At 41.2% G+C, this 16,770-nt stretch overlaps 3 protein-coding genes and 1 pseudogene across 4 annotated transcripts; 2 read left to right on the plus strand and 2 right to left on the minus strand.

The window, feature by feature from the left end:
• The first annotated feature begins 43 nt into the window (after positions 1-43).
• On the plus strand, positions 44-709 carry LOC147920450 (uncharacterized). Its single transcript, XM_087501074.1, has one exon. It carries the CDS (start codon positions 44-46, stop codon positions 707-709), a length of 666 nt encoding a protein of 221 aa, XP_087357200.1.
• Positions 710-10,095: 9,386 nt separating this feature from the next.
• LOC109130823 (vicilin-like seed storage protein At3g22640) lies at positions 10,096-11,610 on the minus strand. Its single transcript, XM_087501075.1, has 4 exons — positions 11,538-11,610; positions 10,383-10,768; positions 10,145-10,225; positions 10,096-10,101 (listed from the first exon to the last, which is right to left on the minus strand). Exons 1-4 carry the CDS (start codon positions 11,608-11,610, stop codon positions 10,096-10,098), a joined length of 546 nt encoding a protein of 181 aa, XP_087357201.1.
• A 1,438-nt stretch (positions 11,611-13,048) lies between these two features.
• LOC104766163 (putative F-box protein At3g22650 pseudogene) lies at positions 13,049-14,478 on the plus strand (annotated as a pseudogene). Its single transcript, XR_015591633.1, has one exon. The product of XR_015591633.1 is annotated as a putative F-box protein At3g22650 pseudogene (transcript).
• A 515-nt stretch (positions 14,479-14,993) lies between these two features.
• LOC104766164 (putative rRNA-processing protein EBP2 homolog) lies at positions 14,994-16,512 on the minus strand. The gene is made up of 2 exons (XM_010489997.3): positions 16,376-16,512; positions 14,994-16,059 (listed from the first exon to the last, which is right to left on the minus strand). Exon 2 carries the CDS (start codon positions 16,057-16,059, stop codon positions 15,178-15,180), a length of 882 nt encoding a protein of 293 aa, XP_010488299.1. The 5' UTR covers positions 16,376-16,512; the 3' UTR covers positions 14,994-15,177.
• Between the last annotated feature and the right edge of the window lie 258 nt (positions 16,513-16,770).

Raw genomic sequence — 16,770 nt, forward strand, 5'->3', positions numbered from 1 at the left:
AAAAAGGGGAAACTTGTCTACCATATACGGAAAAAGCCATTTCATGTTGACCGAGGTTGAATCAGAAATCACTGCATTACAGGCTCGTGGTCCATGTGAACACACCAACACTGCTCTTTGGCGGCGGTTAGACAATTTCTATGATTCTCAGTTCTCCACCACTGAGACTTGGCTACAGCTTCGTCGTGAAGGGTCACAAGTGGGTTGGTATAAGAGTGTTTGGTTTCAATACTCTATACCAAAGCACTCTTTTATTTTATGGCTAGCGATCCGTCAGAGACTCAACACCGGGGATCGCATGCTGCAGTGGAACAGGGGTCTGAACCCTTCTTGTGGCCTCTGCAGTGCCCCGCTGGAGACAATTTCTCACTTGTTTTTTGACTGTGGATACACTTCACGTGTTTGGCAGGCTATGGCTCGTTCCCTCTGCCCTCAATTTTACTCAACTCAACTCTCGCAGCTCTTGATCCTCCTCTCGGGTACGAATGTTAAGGGCACTGTTTGTTTTCTCTTACGCCTTGCTTTTCAAGCCACAGTCCATACCATTTGGTTGGAGCGGAACCGTCGACGACATGGAGGCAATCCTAGTACATCAGCTCAGCTCATTCAGTTCCTTGATCGATTGATCAGAAACAAGCTTCTTGCCTTGCAGCAGCATACCACAAAGTTTGCGGACGGGCTTCAACTCTGGCTTGCTTCTCATTCTTAGTCTAATATCTCTCAACTCTTTTATACCTTTTTGATTAAAGTCTAAAACAAGGATGCATTTATTGTAAAAAGGACTTTTTTGGGTTTGAATATATTTTTACATTCATTCAAAAAAAAAAAAAAAAAAAAAAAGCCATTTTACGTCACATAATTTAAATAAAAAAAAAGTAGAGGCAACGTTTAATTATAATCCAAACCATTCACGACGTTTTATTTTTAAGCGAGACCATTTTTATTTGTCATAATTAAACAATGGCACGTTCTCTTGAAGGACAAGAGATTCATCTACAAATACTTGGATCTTGTCCAAGATCAAGAAGTTTTCATAAGAATCGATTATATGGTTCAGTTCATCGATCCGGTGAACCGTGAACGTTGAAAAAAAAGAAGATAAGGTGAAGAAAGTGCGTTGATAAAGAGTTCTGATTCGTTTGTGGAGAGCTGATAGTAACCTGAGTTGGTGTAGAGGTGTTGGCTGCATCATGGTGAGTAGTAACAGGTGAGATTGCTCTGGTTAGTGGGAGATGTTGTTGGTAAGATAGCTGATTCAGTGTGAGTGATAGGCAAGAAATTACCATCTCCTATCATGACAGTGTGATACTAGGATTTTTGTAGATCTCAATTAACTTTATGTAGTTGTAGTACTTAAGGTGTCAATCTAAATGGGATGTTGCTAGCAATCAGGATGCAATCAAGAAATCACAAGTCGAGCCAATTCAAAGAGTGGTTTTGTATCTAACAATCCTAGAATGACCAGAATACAAAATTGAAATGAGTTACAGAACTAGAAACGAAAATGTATGACAAGAAGTAAAAATGAGTAAAAGCAGAAACGAGTCTAAGCGTGAACTAAACAGCAAGAACCGAAACAGTCTCAGGAATGCAATAAAAATCAGAAAGATAGAAGTCCTAAGGATGGGAGTAATTGATGTCGGTGGAGTATCCTAATCTATAGAGTGTTTAACATGCCACAAGCAAACTACCCCTAAACAATGAACATCACGACTTAGCTAATCCAATCTTTTGACAGAAGCTACTCAAACTCAACCACTTCAAAACCTAGCTCTCGCTAGAGAAACATGGTCAAGCAGGCATGACAAACAAGTTCATTCACGTCAACGAACATCCTAGATAACTAATCTATTAGGCTAGGAATGTAAGTCTCTGACACTAATTGGTCAGACATTTCATCAAACACCTTTTGGGTGCGGAAGTGTCTAAGACCTAGTTCCAATTGATCAGAGAGAAACTAGTATTTCTAACTCTAGTCCAGAAGGGTATCAAACGAATCAAGCTTAAACACCCTACATACTAAGATCCTCCACCTAATCTATCCCATCTTCAAGAACTATCACACTACTCGGATCTAGAAATCATCATCAAAGTTACAAACTTGTAGAACATTGAGTCAAGCATCATGAGATAGATAAAAATGAGGTGAACAACTTTGTAGAAGAAATAAAATGCAAAAACTCAATAAAATCAAAGCTATCTGGATTACAAGATCAGAGAACGTTTTTGGTGGCTAGGTAAACCTTAGAAAGGAAAAAAGAGATAAAAAGATGTCCCAAGCCAAGACTTAGCAAAATGTATTTATAGTAAAAACATGTAAATCCCTAAAACTTAAAACGACAAGGTAAAGAGTCGGTTTGGGAATCTCCTGAAGCATGTAAGACGGAGCGTCTTCCTGACATGTGTGATCGAGTCGGTGTGCGTCCAGTGGCTCGATTGGTATATGAAAGTGGCTCGAATGGTGTGAGTAGGAGTGGCTCGAGCGGTGTGAGTGAAAGTGGCTCGAGCGTGGTCGGCTCGAAGGAGGTGAGGGGAGGTTGGCTCGAGCTGGGTGTATACGCATCCACTAAAACAATGATAACTCTTGAACCACACCTCCGATTGGCTTGAAATAGACGGCATTGGAAAGATGACTCAATTCTCTACAACCTTAATGAAGACGTAAAAAGCTGAATCCCTCGACCGGTGGCTCGAGTGATGGCTCGAGTGGTGGCTCGAGTGGTGGCTCGAGTGGTGGCTCGAGTGGTGGCACGAGCGTGGTTGTTGGAGCGTGGTTCGAGCATTGATGACATCCATTCCAGGCATGATGGATCAAGTAGGATGCTGGTGCTTCTTCCTGGGAGCGCGTCCAAGTCGGATGTCGGTCGAGTCACATGACGTCCATTCCGGACACGCTTGGTCGAGCCGCATGTCTCAACCTCCATTCAGTTCCAACAGTCTGGACACCTCCTAAATACCTGAAATAACTCCAATATGCAAGATGTATGCAAGACCAATGCAAAGACTACCTAGATATGCATATTATGCAAAAGAAACTAAAAACAATGCAAAACAATGAGTTTAGAGAACAAAATGAATAACAAATGCATAATGAAAGAGTGTAAAATATATACATATCACAGTGTACACACCAATGTACTGTTTTGACTGCTGCAAGTGATTCTGAGAACTCGTAATATGTGCAGTGGCTCCACTGTCTGTAGTCCACTTATGTCCAGCCTGATATTGGACGTCTGTGATCCCCAAAGCAGCCAATGCAGCAGGCAAGTCAGAGTGATACGTGTTGTCAAAGCGATGCCAACACTTGAATGCACCATGACCCACTTTTCTACAAATTTGACACACTGGTCTACCATGAATAGAGTAACCAGAGACAACAAAGTCAAGAGAACTAGTATCAAAGGGTGATATTTGTTGGTGAAACCTCCTGCCCTTATTGGAGTACGAGCCTCGGCCTCGAGATCTTTGTGAGCGTCCCCTTCCTCTATTGTTGTAGCCTGACCTATGAGTATTGAAAGGCAAGTGTGGTGCAATGTCGGACTCCTCGTTGTACGCCTGCAAACGGTCATTATAAGCCGTAAGACGAGGAATTACATCTTCCAAAGTTGGTGAGGGAGTAGAATCCAAGATCCCTTCAATAGAAGTTTTGATGGGTTCATACTCCCTACCTAGACCATTCAAAGCAGCAAATAACTTCATCGTCTCACTAACTGGACTCCCTATAGATTCAAGTTGCTCAAACACACTCTTAAGTTCTCTTAAGTACTCTAGCATAGGCATATCTTTCTTTTCAGTGTTCTGTAACTTCCTTCGCAGACCAAACGATCTAGAGGAAGAGACTTTATTGAATTCACTAGCCAGGAAAACCCATACCTCCTGTGAAGTTGTTGTTTTGATGACCTCTGTGAGAATATCTTCAGAAAGTGAACCAAGTAGCCACACCCTCACAACTTGATCTGACCAGATCCAAGCTTGATATGCTGGGTTTGGGGTGACGGTGTCGTAGCTAGTGATGTGTGTTGTCAAGGTAGGTTCAGGTTGCGGTGTGGAACCATTTACGAATCCAAGCAGTCCTTGTCTAGAGAGAAAGGACTCGAACTGCATCTTCCAGAGAAGGTAGTTTCTTTCTGTGAGCTTGACAGTCACATAATTTGAGATATTTAGAACTGGTTGAGAATAGAGCTCCATGGACAACGCCATGACTCTGATACCATGAAAGAATAGAAGGTAATGTGAAAAACTTATTTTCGATTTCTTATTGATACTCTCTTATCGATTACAATCACAAAGTCCTAGTTCCCTTGACACATGTCATCATCTGTCAGGAGGTTAAGAGCGTTAAATCGAGTGCTCGTCTCTATCCTCTCAGCCATACTACAGCTCACCTCTTTTGCTTTTGCTTTTGGTTTTTCACCAACGCTTGAAGCTTCCTCTACAACTTCTTTCTTTTTGTCTTTTGTGAGTTGCAGAGTCGACTATTGCTTAGCAGGCTTGATGGGCTGTGAAACTTGAAAGTTGTTGGACCTACTTTGTTTCACACTCTTGGTTTTGAAACCTTCTGATTCAAATGCAGGTTTTGGCTGAGACTCCTTTATAAGCTCGCACATCATCACCAGTTATAGACCCGCTTTGCAAGGGTGTGTCTCAGTGTCTGTGAAAGGAAACATGTATTGGATTGCACATTGGAACAACAAAGCTTGTGAGGATTGCTACTTGTTGTTTCAGGATATTTTATATGTTGTAACCTTTGTTTTGTTGTATTAACTATGAGATTTCATAGTTTACAAATTTTTCACCGTTGAACTATTTTAATATCATAGTTCTTTTTGAGAAGCTAGTCTTTCTATTGTGATCTAATCATCTAAATATGAAATTTTCTTTGGTTGTGTTATGTTGTATCATGATCTTGAAAAGGATTAGGCGTCAATCAGAATTTGTGGGTATGTTGTTGCAAAATCTCTGAATATTTTAAGTGAGGAAAAAAAGTGTTTGGAAATTCCAGCCCTATAAATGTGGTTATGAACTTCCCATGATTCATACAAATGGTAAGGAAGAAGAGTCACAACCACAGCTGAAGAAGCATCTGGTGTCCTTACTCTTCCCTTTCTCACCATTATCGGATTCAAATCGGTATAGAGCTCGAGTTTCTACAAACTGGCCTTTGGCAGTTTGGCTTGCCCATAAGGAATTAGGGTTGCACAAATAGAACATGAACAGAGAATTAGAAGCAGCCATATAATAAGTTCCATAAGCAAAGTCTACGAATCAACCGTTCTTATTTGTTTTTATTACATCGCCAATATATATAACAAACATTTTCATTCGTACCAACTTGTAAACGCATTCTCAGAAATCAGCGAAGCTGAAGATTGATTGGAACGATGGCTCGCGTTTCTCTCAACTTTGCTGATGGCTACGAGTAGTAGGTGCAAAGTGAGAATAGTTTTGGCTAGTGAAAAGTTTCTCCGCCACTTTACTTCCTACACCAAACGCCACTCTCGTGGCTACCGTGTCGAGGTTGCTCAACACATTCCCTTGCCCTAAAACACAACCACACTCTCAAGTTACCTTTTCAGAGAGACACACACTTAAAGAAGAGATATTTTAGGAAAATATCAATTAAAAAAACCCTTTCTTTACCTACAAGGAACGTTCTAATGGAGTTGGATGCATAAATACCAAACCCTACCGAGACAAAGTTTTCGTCATGTGAGACTATAGTGAATGGATTGTTAAGGATACGATTATGATACGATCGTATCATGTCTTCAATGTCCAAATATCTACCTTCCTTCTATGTTTCTTTTTCCATAAATAGCTTAGCCTAGAACCTTCCTCTGCTCCCTGTATATAAACGACCCTGTAATCACTATTGTGAATATATTGGAATACAGTTGTTTACATGGTATCAGAGCTTAGCTGATACCCTTAGATATTTTTTCTTCTTCCTTTTCAGCAGTCTTTGCTTATTCCCTTCTCTCTCGTTCAGATCCCTTTTTCTTTTTCATTTCTCCCCTATCATATCTATTTCTCCTCCTCTTCTCTTGTTGTTCTACCATGGCTGCTGCTGAAGTTGTTGACTTAAATCAAGGTCTTCTCAACATCAATATGATGAATATCACCAAGCTCACCTCTACCAACTACATCACATGGAGTCTCCAAGTCTACTCCCTCCTTGATGGCTACAATCTTGCAGGCTACATCGATGGCTTTTCCCTTCCGCCAGATCAAACTCTCAACTCCACCAATCCGCCAACACCAAATTCAGCATACGCTATGTGGCGACGCCAAAACAAGTTGATCTACAGTGGGCTCCTTGGCACTCTCTCCCCTGCTTTACAATCCTTGGTCTCCAAAACCAAATCCTCCACTGAGATGTGGAAACATATCTCTTCTACATACGCAAATCCAAGCTGGGGCCACATCCAACAGCTCTGTCTGCAGCTCAAACATGCCTCCAAAGGTGAGAAGACCGTTGATGAGTATATGCAGGCTCTCACAACGAGATTTGATCAACTTGCTCTTCTTGGCAAGCCTCTTGCTCATGAAGAACAGCTTGATCTTATCCTCGGTGGCTTACCTGAAGACTACCGTTCTGCGATTGATCAGGTCGAAGGTCGTGAAACTCCTCCGTCCATTGTCGAGGTTCATGAAAAACTCATCAGCAAAGAAGCTAAACTTCTATCTCTCTCTATGACTACCTCTTCCACCGGCCCTATCTCTGCTCACGTTACCACCTACCGTCCGAAGTTCAACTCAGGGAAGCAACGCCAACATCAGACCTGGAACAACAACAACAACAGGCAACAATACCAGAATCCTCGTCCAGAAAATTGACTGACCAAAGGCTACCAAGGCAAGTGCCAAATCTGCGGTGTGTTTGGTCATAGTGCCAAACGGTGTTCCCATTTTCAACAACCCTCCTACGGTTCACAACGAGGTCTTTTCCCGTCTCCGTGGCAACCTTGCGCCAATCTTGCTGTTGCTCATACACCACAGTCCAACCCGTGGCTCCTTGATAGTGGGGCTACTCATCACATGACCAGCGACCTAGGAAACTTGGCGCTGCACCAACCATACCAAGGAGATGATGCAGTCCTCATTGGTGATGGTTCAGGTCTTCTCATTTCTCACACTGGTTCTCTGTCCCTTCCTTCCAACTTTAAACCATTATCTCTTACAAATGTTTTCTGCGTCCCTCACATACACAAAAACCTTATATCAGTATATCGCCTCTTTAACTCTAACAACGTCTCTGTTGCATTTTTCCCTGCTCACTTCCAGGTGACGGATCTGATCTCGGGGGTCCCATTGCTCCAAGGCAGAACTAAAGGTGAACTTTACGAGTGGCCGGTTTCTCTATCCACCATCCAATCTTTCTTCGCATCTTCATCCTCAAAACCATCTCTAAAAGACTGGCACTCTCGCCTAGGACACCCTTCCCATTCTATACTCAAAACAATTGTTTCCCGTTTTTTGTTTCCTCATTCTCAATCAGATTCACACACCATATTGTGTATTGATTGTGCTATCAATAAAAGCCACAAACTTCCTTTTTCACAAACTTCTCTAACCTCCACTCAACCTCTTGAAATCATTTTCTCCGATGTATGAACATCCCCAATCATATTCGTTGATAAAGTCAAGTATTACCTCATTCTTGTTGACCATTATACCCGATACACCTGGATTTATCCTCTCAAGATCAAATCTCAAGTTCGTGACACATTTATCACGTTCAATTCACTCATCGAGAATCGCTTGAAGACCCGGATCATAGCTCTATACTCGGACAATGGTGGAGAATTCATTGCTCTCCGCTCATTTCTGTCCACTGCAGGGATCTCTCATCTCACTTCTCCACCGCCCACTCCTGAACATAATGGGATCTCTGAACGGAAGCATCGACACATTGTCGAGACCGGGTTGTCTCTCCTAACACATGCCGGAATGCCACACAAATACTGGACTTATGCTTTTGTTGCCGCTGTCTATCTCATCAACCGACTCCCTACGCCGGTGCTCAACATGGAGAATCCCCATTAGAAGCTGTTTGGTACCGAACCAAACTACACTAAACTTCAAGTTTTTGGTTGCTTGTGCTTCCCTTGGCTACGTCCATACACCAATCATAAGCTCGAGAATCGATCCACTCCTTGCATCTTCTTGGGTTATTCTCTCTCCCAAAGTGCGTACTTGTGCCTGCAGCAAAATTCTGGCCGAATATACGTATCGCAACATGTCAAGTTTGATGAGTGCAACTTCCTTTTTCTCAATTCAGCCCAGTCTTAACCCGCAAACACACCACCTTCTACATCACCTCATCTTCATCCGCCTGCAATTATCATACCACCTACGCCAACTGTCGTTAATCAACCAACATCTCTCCCTCCGCCACCATCACCACTCGTAACGTCGCCACTGCCAGAACCTCCAATCTCCGATCCTCACCAGCCAGTGGTCGTGGAAACAGACAACACCCAAGACGGCGATAGGGTTACAACATATGCTGCTGATCCTCCCAATCCTCCTCGCAACACTCCGACCACTCAACCACATCAACCTCCACCGTTACAACAATACACTCGTAGGTCCAAACCCACAAGCCCATCAAATCAGTCCCATTCAAATCAAACACAACCAAACCCATCTCCAATCCTCCCAAACCCAAATCCACCTTTACCAAACCCAAATCCACCTTTACCAAACCCACCAACGCCACCACCAAACCCGACTCCACCCTTACTACCCACGCAACCTCAACCCCAACCAGTTCCACACCCTCTAGTCGCTGACAATCACCATCCGATGACTACTCGCCGGAAAAACAACATATCTAAACCAAAACCTAAGTTCAACCTCACTGCGTCCTTATCCAACTACATTCCCCCTGAACCTACAACCGTGAACCAGGCTTTGAAAGACTCCAACTGGCGTGGCGCCATGTCCACTAAAATTGATGCGTTTGCACGCAATCGCACGCTTGACTTGGTTCCACGTCCACCTAACCGTAACGTGGTTGGTTGCAAATGGTTATTTAAAAATAAATTCCTTCCTAGTGGTCCTCTTGGCAGGTGCAAAGCAAGTCTCGTTGCAAAAGGATTCACTCAGCAACATGGTCGAGATTACACCGAAACCTTCAGCCCGGTGATCAAATCAACCACGATACGCCTCGTTCTTGATGTTGCTATCTCCAAAGCTTAGCCTATAAAGCAGCTTGACGTCAATAACGCCTTCCTGCAAGGCACACTGGATGAAGAGGTCTATATGGAGAAGCCACCAGGTTTCATTGACTCTGACCACCCCGACTATGTCTGTCGTCTTCACAAAGGTTAATATAGGCACCCAGGACGTGGTACACCGAACTCAAGAACTACTTGGTGGGACTTGGTTTTGTGAACTCCCTCGCTGATACCTCTCTGTTCGTACTACAAAACGGGAAGGACTTTCTTTATCTCCTTGTTTATGTTGATGATATACTAATCACTGGGAGCAATGCAGCCAATATTCAACAGGTCCTTAACTTGCTTGCTGAACGGTTCTCTGTCAAGGACGCTGAAGATCTTAACTATTTCCTGGGCATCGAAGCACACCGCACCTCACAAGGACTTCATATCTCTCAGAGGAAGTATATAGTTGATCTTCTTCACCAATACATATGACTGAAGCTAATGTTGTACTCACACCAATGGCTTCTTCTCAAAGCTCACTCTCACCACCGGTAACACTCTCTCCGATCCATCGACTTACAGAAAGCTTGTTGGCAGTCTTTAGTACCTCGCATTCACCCGCCTTGACATTGCATATGCGGTCAACCGTCTATCCCAGTTCATGCACCGTCCTACCGATGAGCACTGGCAAGCTGCCAAGCGAATTCTCCAGTATTTAGCCGGCACTCCGACACATGGTCTCTTCCTCTCTTCCAGGACGCCGTTAAATCTTCATGCATTCTCCGATGCGGATTGGGCAGGCGATTCACACGATTATGTGTCAACCAATGCATACATTGTGTACTTAGGTAGCAACCCTATATCTTGGTCTGCAAAGAAGCAGAGTGGTATATCTTTCACGATGTAGTGAAAACTACAAACATACTTACGGCTATGATGAATATTAAATAGAATAGAGAAGTTAAGAAGCATACGCTGAAACTGGTAGAGAGGACTTCTTTGCTGAACCCTGTGAAATAGGATTGCTGAAACTGGGATGGAGCAGAGAAGTAATTCTGGAAAAAACCATGGACGTTAATATATAGACACCAAATTACGTTAATAGACACAACAACATGACTGAGTCAAACTATACACTGTCTTGGTCAAACAATGAATCATTATTAATTGTGAAAAAATTAAATAGGAATGATTAAAACAATATATATGGACCTGGAACTGGCCGGGGTTGTTGACGGGGATGGTGATCTTGGCGAAGCGAAGAGGAACGGTCTGGTTAGTGTTGATGGCAAAGTGCGTGATGCCGGAAGGGAGTCTCACCACATCACCTTTGGTTATGTGAAATAATTCTTTTGTTTTAGCCGTCACAAACTCAGCCACTCCTTGACCTTGTAGTATTATCACCATGGAATCGGCATCCAAGTGGAGAGGTACAAGGAAAATGTTTGGCTCCATCTCATACAACGAGAATCTGTAGTTTTCTATCCCACGGAAGAGATTTAGTGCACGTTTTGTGAACTTAGGCAACATTTTCACAAAACCTTCCTTCGATTGGAACCAATTCTTGAAACTCCGCTTCCTAAAGTGGTAGTCATACACTACAAGAAAACATGGAATTGCCGACTGCAAGTTGCGACTAAAAACATAGTCGCTAAATTTAGCGACTGAATTGCGATTGTCTTGCTACTGAATGACTACTAAAATAAAACAGTCGCGTAGTAGACGCTAATTCGAGACTAATGCATAATGTCGCAGTGTAGTCGCCAATTTGCTACTAATTTGGAGACTAGTTTGACAGTCGCTAAAAATTGCAACTAAAGAGCTACTATTTAGCGATTGCTTTAATTAATTTGGGCCTTAACAAAATTTGGACCGTAACAAAACACGAAAATCCATTTCTTATTCGTTAATAAGCGCACCATATAAAATGAAAAAAACCCTAGTTCTAAGCTTTTCTAATCTTTTTTTTTTCTCCTAAGAGAGAAGAACTCTCTATCTCCTCCTTCTATGTTCCCTTTTCTCATTCTACTATGTTCTTAGCTTCATCTTCCTCACCTCAAGAGAGAGTTGAAACGTTGTTGGCCTTGTCACCCTAATCCATAGTCATAAAATATCCATTCCCTCCGACTACGAATATGTGGTTAAGATTCGAAGTTTCTTGATCGTTTATCGCTGGATTCTCTGTTAGTAGTTTCCTCATCACCAAACTCACGGTTGGTAAGTCCTCAGATCAGATCTACTCGATTTTCATTTTTTGTTTGTTGTTGAATTCCTATTTTTCAGTTTTAGATGAAAGATTGCATGTTGTTTGTTTTGATTATTGTAGGTGATCTCGACAGGGCATATTTCTTCACCGGGAGATCTTACCATCGGATGCCATCATCAATGCTACCGTCGCAGATCCGGCGGCTTTGGAAGAGAGCAGCGGCGTGGAGTCCATGAACCCTAATTATTGATGGACTTGTTTTTTTTGTTATCTAATTTGGGGTCGTGTATTGTATAGGGCCCATGATTTATTGGGTTGTAACTGTAATTTTCGAAGGTCCATTATCATAAATTTGTTCTAATTCGGTTCGAATAAACCGAATTAGAAAAAAATTCGGTTTATTTCAGAATTGATTTTAAATCTAATAACCGACCCGAATAACCCGATTATCGAATAACCCGAACCGAATATTTATTCGGTTCAATTCGGCAGACTTTATAAAAAACCGAAATTTTGAAAAACTGAATAACCCGAACCGAATAACCCGAAATAACCGAATGCCCAGGGCTACAAAACAGTAACCAAAACAGTCGCAAATGAGTAACCAGATCAGTCGCTAAAGCGTTGCAAATTCAGTCGCAACTTTAGCGACTGTTTGGCGAGGGAAGAACGACCACAATTATCAGTCGTCAATTTGTAGCTCCGTCTCGACTGTTTGGCGACTGATTATTTTAACGACGCACTGTTTAGCGACTACGTATTTCAGTCGCCAATCAGTCGTAACTAAGTAGTTGTGACTGTTTAGTGACTGTTTTTGTAGTCGGCAAATCCATGTTTTCTTGTAGTGATACTCCGACGTCAATTCCTCCTGCCATCCCTCGCCTGAGCCGCCCCCGCCAGGAACATCTTGTTCCTCTTGTTGTGGTTGCTCGAACTCTTCCAGCTCCACATGGAAGGCCAAACAATGGACGAAAGCTATGGAGATGAGAAGGAGAAGTGTTTATGATTAGTTTCTTGTTCATTGTCATTATTGTTCTTGATGTGTTTCTTGAGGAAAATAATGGATTGTTTTTGTATTTATATAGGAAGGAGACATTGACATGCATGGTGACGAGTGTTCATCTTACCACACCAAAGCCACGGTTGGACACAATCGAGACGTGGATCTTGGTGGATCCAAACACAAAAGAAAAAAAAAAAGAAAAAAAAAAGCGAAAACATTCAATGAGATCTCTATTTGGTGGATCTTGATTTTCAGTGATCTTTACGTTTCTCATCTCATCACCAAGTTTTGTTCTACTTAAAGAAGCATGACTGATAAGACACTCCCAATCTTGTTTTAAAAATCTTTTAGTGTCTGTTTAGTTTCTTGGTAATTGTCATTATTGTTGTTGATGTGTTTCTTGAGGAAAATAATGGATTGTTTTTTATTATATAGGAAGGAGACATCGGCATGTAACTAGTGTTCATCTTATCACACCAAAGCCACGGTTGGACACAATCCAAACGATTATCCAAAAAAAAAAAAAAAAAAAAAAAAAAAAAAAAAAAAAATCCTTCAATGAGATCTAGAAGGGGAAACTTGTCAACCAAATATGCGGAAAAAGCCATTTCACGTCACATAATCTAGAAAATAAAAACTAGAGGTAACGTTTAATTGGTGCTTATCACCGACCATTTCACGACGTAGTTTTTAGAAGCGAGATCATTTCTTTGTGTCATAATTTACTTTCTTTTCTTCGTCTCAATTTTGAATGGCTTCGTCAACTGAACGTTCGTCGTTGCTTCCTATAGATATAATAGAAGAAATATTTTGTAGGACTCCAATCGAATATTTGACGCAGTTCAAGTTGACGTGCAAACAATGGCACGTTCTCTTGAAGGACAAGAGATTCATCTACAAGTACTTGGATCTTGTCCAAGATCAAGAACGTTTCATAAGAATCGGACATAATGTTCAGATCATCGATCCAGTGAACGTAGCTCGCTCATCATCACCAGTTCCAAACGTGATTCATAATCTAGCTCAAATCTCAGCTATGGTCCATTGTGATGGATTACTGTTATGTAGATGCAAGAACATAGGTTCAAGAAGCTGCAAACTCGCAGTTTGGAACCCGTTTTTGAACCGAGTCAAATGGATCGAATTAATGGATTTTTACTCGAGTAATGACTTTTACGGTATTGGATATGACAATGCATGTCGTGGTGAGTACAAAGTTGTGAGGATTTTCGATGGAGAGCTCGACGACGAGAGTGAAATCACGAGTTCTTGTGAACCAAAGATTCAGATATATGATTTCAAATCTGATTCATGGAGAGTACTTGTTGATAACACTACTTTGGATTGGTCTCTAGACCCGCCTTGCAAAGGTGTGTCTGTGAAAGGAAACATGTATTGGATTGCTCATTGGAACAATAGACTCGAAATTTTCATCCAAAGTTTTGATTTCTCGACAGAGACATTCAAACTCGTTTGCGATATTCCATTTAGATGTGGTGTATTAGATACAGCAGCCTTATCGAGTTTCCGAGGAGATAGGCTTTCTTTGTTACATCAACATGGAGAAACAATGAAGATCGAGGTTTGGATCACAAACAAATTGAGCGATGAGGTTGTCTCGTGGACCAAGTACTTAGACGTGAGTAGTCCTGATCTCCCGACATTACATACCGATCAAGATCTCGCACATCCGAGTTATTTCATTGACAAGAACGATAGTATCATTGTATGGTGCGAGGAAGAGACGGAAGATGAAACAGATGATGATGTTACCGTTAGAGTTTGCAAGATTAGTAAAGATGGGATAGTTGAAAAACAAGTTGATGCGGGACGATGTGATTTGCGTAGCGATGATAAGCCTTTTGTCTGCGGTTATGTATATGTTCCAAGTCTGGTTCCGGTTCCAGAATAAAAACTTGTGAGGGTTGATACTTGGTGTCTGCATATTTTTCTGTTCTAAGCTTTGCTTTGTTGTATTACTATCATGTTTATAAGTGTTAGTAACGCTCACAGCTTATAAATGTTTCAGCTTCCTTTTTGAGGAGCTAGTCTTACTAGCTATGTGGGTGATCTAAATAGAAAACTGATTTTGGTTGTTATTTTGGATCATAATCTTGAAAAGGACTAGGTTTGGTTCAAGTTTTTTTTTTTTTTTTTTTTTTTGGTTTTTTTTGGTTTGGTTCAAGATTTGTGGGTATGTTGTTGCAAATTTTTGAATAATTTAGTGAGGAAAAAGTGGGTTAGGAAATTAGAACCTTATGTGGTTATGAACTTCCCATGATTCATAAAAAAGGGAAGGAAGAAGAGTCACATCGACAGCTGAACGGTATGGAGCGAGAGCTGACACAAGTTTCTACAAACTGGTTATTGGCTTACCCACAAGGAATCAGGTTGCACAAAAAGAACATGAACAGAGAATTGGAAGCAGGCATGATAATAAGCTCCAACAGCAGAGTTTACCAATCCTAAAAGAATGAGAGAGGACGAAATTGGATTGTTCTAAGAAAAGAAAAAGGCTCAAGTGACCTTCAAAATTATGGCAGAACCTTCTTTCAATAAGCAGTGCTGACTAAATAGTAGCTGAACTAGCTAAGTGCTTTCTAAATCACGAGTCTTTGAAAACACACAGGCCTTTGTTAATCCAAGTAATCACTAGTACAAAATTGTAGCTAAAAGATAATGGTTCTACAACCCTTACCACAGGGTTTCCAAAACGAAAATACAAGTTCTTAAAATAACCAAGAAGGACAAAATAGTTTATAGTAGTTTTTGAAATGGGGTTTAGATGATCAAACCTTTTACCTCTTCTGCCTCTTGTTACCACTGGCTTTCCCACCACTAAATCCACCTTTGAAATCATTCGTTGTCTCTGCAGTGTTCTGCTTGCTCAAACCCTTCCTACCACCATGACCAAACTTGGAATCCCTAAACTCCCTCTTCTTGTTGTTCATCCTCGAAGCAGGCTTTCCTTTACCACCTGATCGATCCCCGGGAGACACACCTGGTCTTTTCTTACCACCACCTCTCTGAAAACTCTTACCACTCTCAAAATCAAGTTCAGGAACACCCTCTTTATCACTAAAACCACTCTGCTGCCTCTGTTTCCTCCACTTCTTCACAGACTCAATATTATCCTTCTTCTCCTTAGCACGTTCCTTCATCTTCTGAGACTGTACTTCCTTAGCCATTCTCTTGTTATCCCTAGCTTTCCTCCTCTCTTCAGACTCCTCCATCTGTTTCTTCTCATACAAAAGCTTAGACTTCACTTTCTCCATATGAGTATCCGATTTCACCATCTCCGCATAGTAATTAGCCGGCCTGAGGAAAATCATATCCCTCTCCTGGAACTTCTCATACCCTTGTGTAGTCCCTTGATGAGCTTGATTGTAAAACGCCATCTCCCTCGTAAGGTCATCGTTCACATCTATACCTTGTTCCTGGTCAATCTCAATAGTGAGCTTATGAGTCCAATCAACATCTTCAGGCCAGCTTATATCTTGAAGCTTATCAAGCAACCCTGCTCTGTTGTATACTGCAGTCTTTGTAGGCTCAGCTAATTTCTCTGTTATCTCGTTCTCTGTATCGGAATCTGAAAGAGACTCTGCTTCAGAGTCAGTTGCGTCATCCTCATCAATCATGTTCATCTCATCATCTGACACTATCTCCTCTTCAAACGACATCTACTCAAAGATTCAATATTAACAAACAAAAATTAGGTTCAGAGTGATACAGAATCAAACAACAACAAGACTCGACTCAGAATCAAAATATTCAGACTTTTAAGCATTTGGGTAAAAAAAAACTAGGGTTTATATGACACCAACGGTTCGTTACCTTCTATATGACAATAAAGTTTGATTCTTTATCTAAGGATATAAGGTTATAACCGTGAACAAAATTAGGGTTTAGCAAATCTAATTTAGTTGGAGATTCTCTAAGACGAGGAACAGTAAGATTGAAAAAAACCATTTGAGAAAGGAATAGAAGAGAACTTACGGTTAATTACGAAGAAGATTGAAGAAGCTTTTGCTTGAGTAGGGTTTTAGAGAGAGAGATAGTGAACGGCCGGCGCAAAGAAGAAGATGAAGAAGAAACAAAGTTTTTAAGGGTTCTCTGCTTTGTAACTAAAACCCTTTCTTGATTTATACCATACCGGAAATTTTACTAAACCGGAATTTACGGGGTCTGAATTATTTAGTGATGGGATTCGATAATAAACCGCATCGTACCGGATTTAGAAGCTTAAACAAAAATATCCAATATAGACATTCAAAATTTGTCATCCATTGATTTGTTTAACCGGACATTATAAAAGTACAAAACCATGTAATTTTTGTTTTTTCGTTCCGGTAAGGTAAAAGTAAAAAAAATGCTTTGAGAGATCAAATAAC

Source organism: Camelina sativa, chromosome 19, assembly GCF_030686135.1.
Source record: "Camelina sativa cultivar CO46 ecotype springtype chromosome 19, ASM3068613v1".
Classification (NCBI taxonomy): Eukaryota; Viridiplantae; Streptophyta; class Magnoliopsida; order Brassicales; family Brassicaceae; genus Camelina; species Camelina sativa.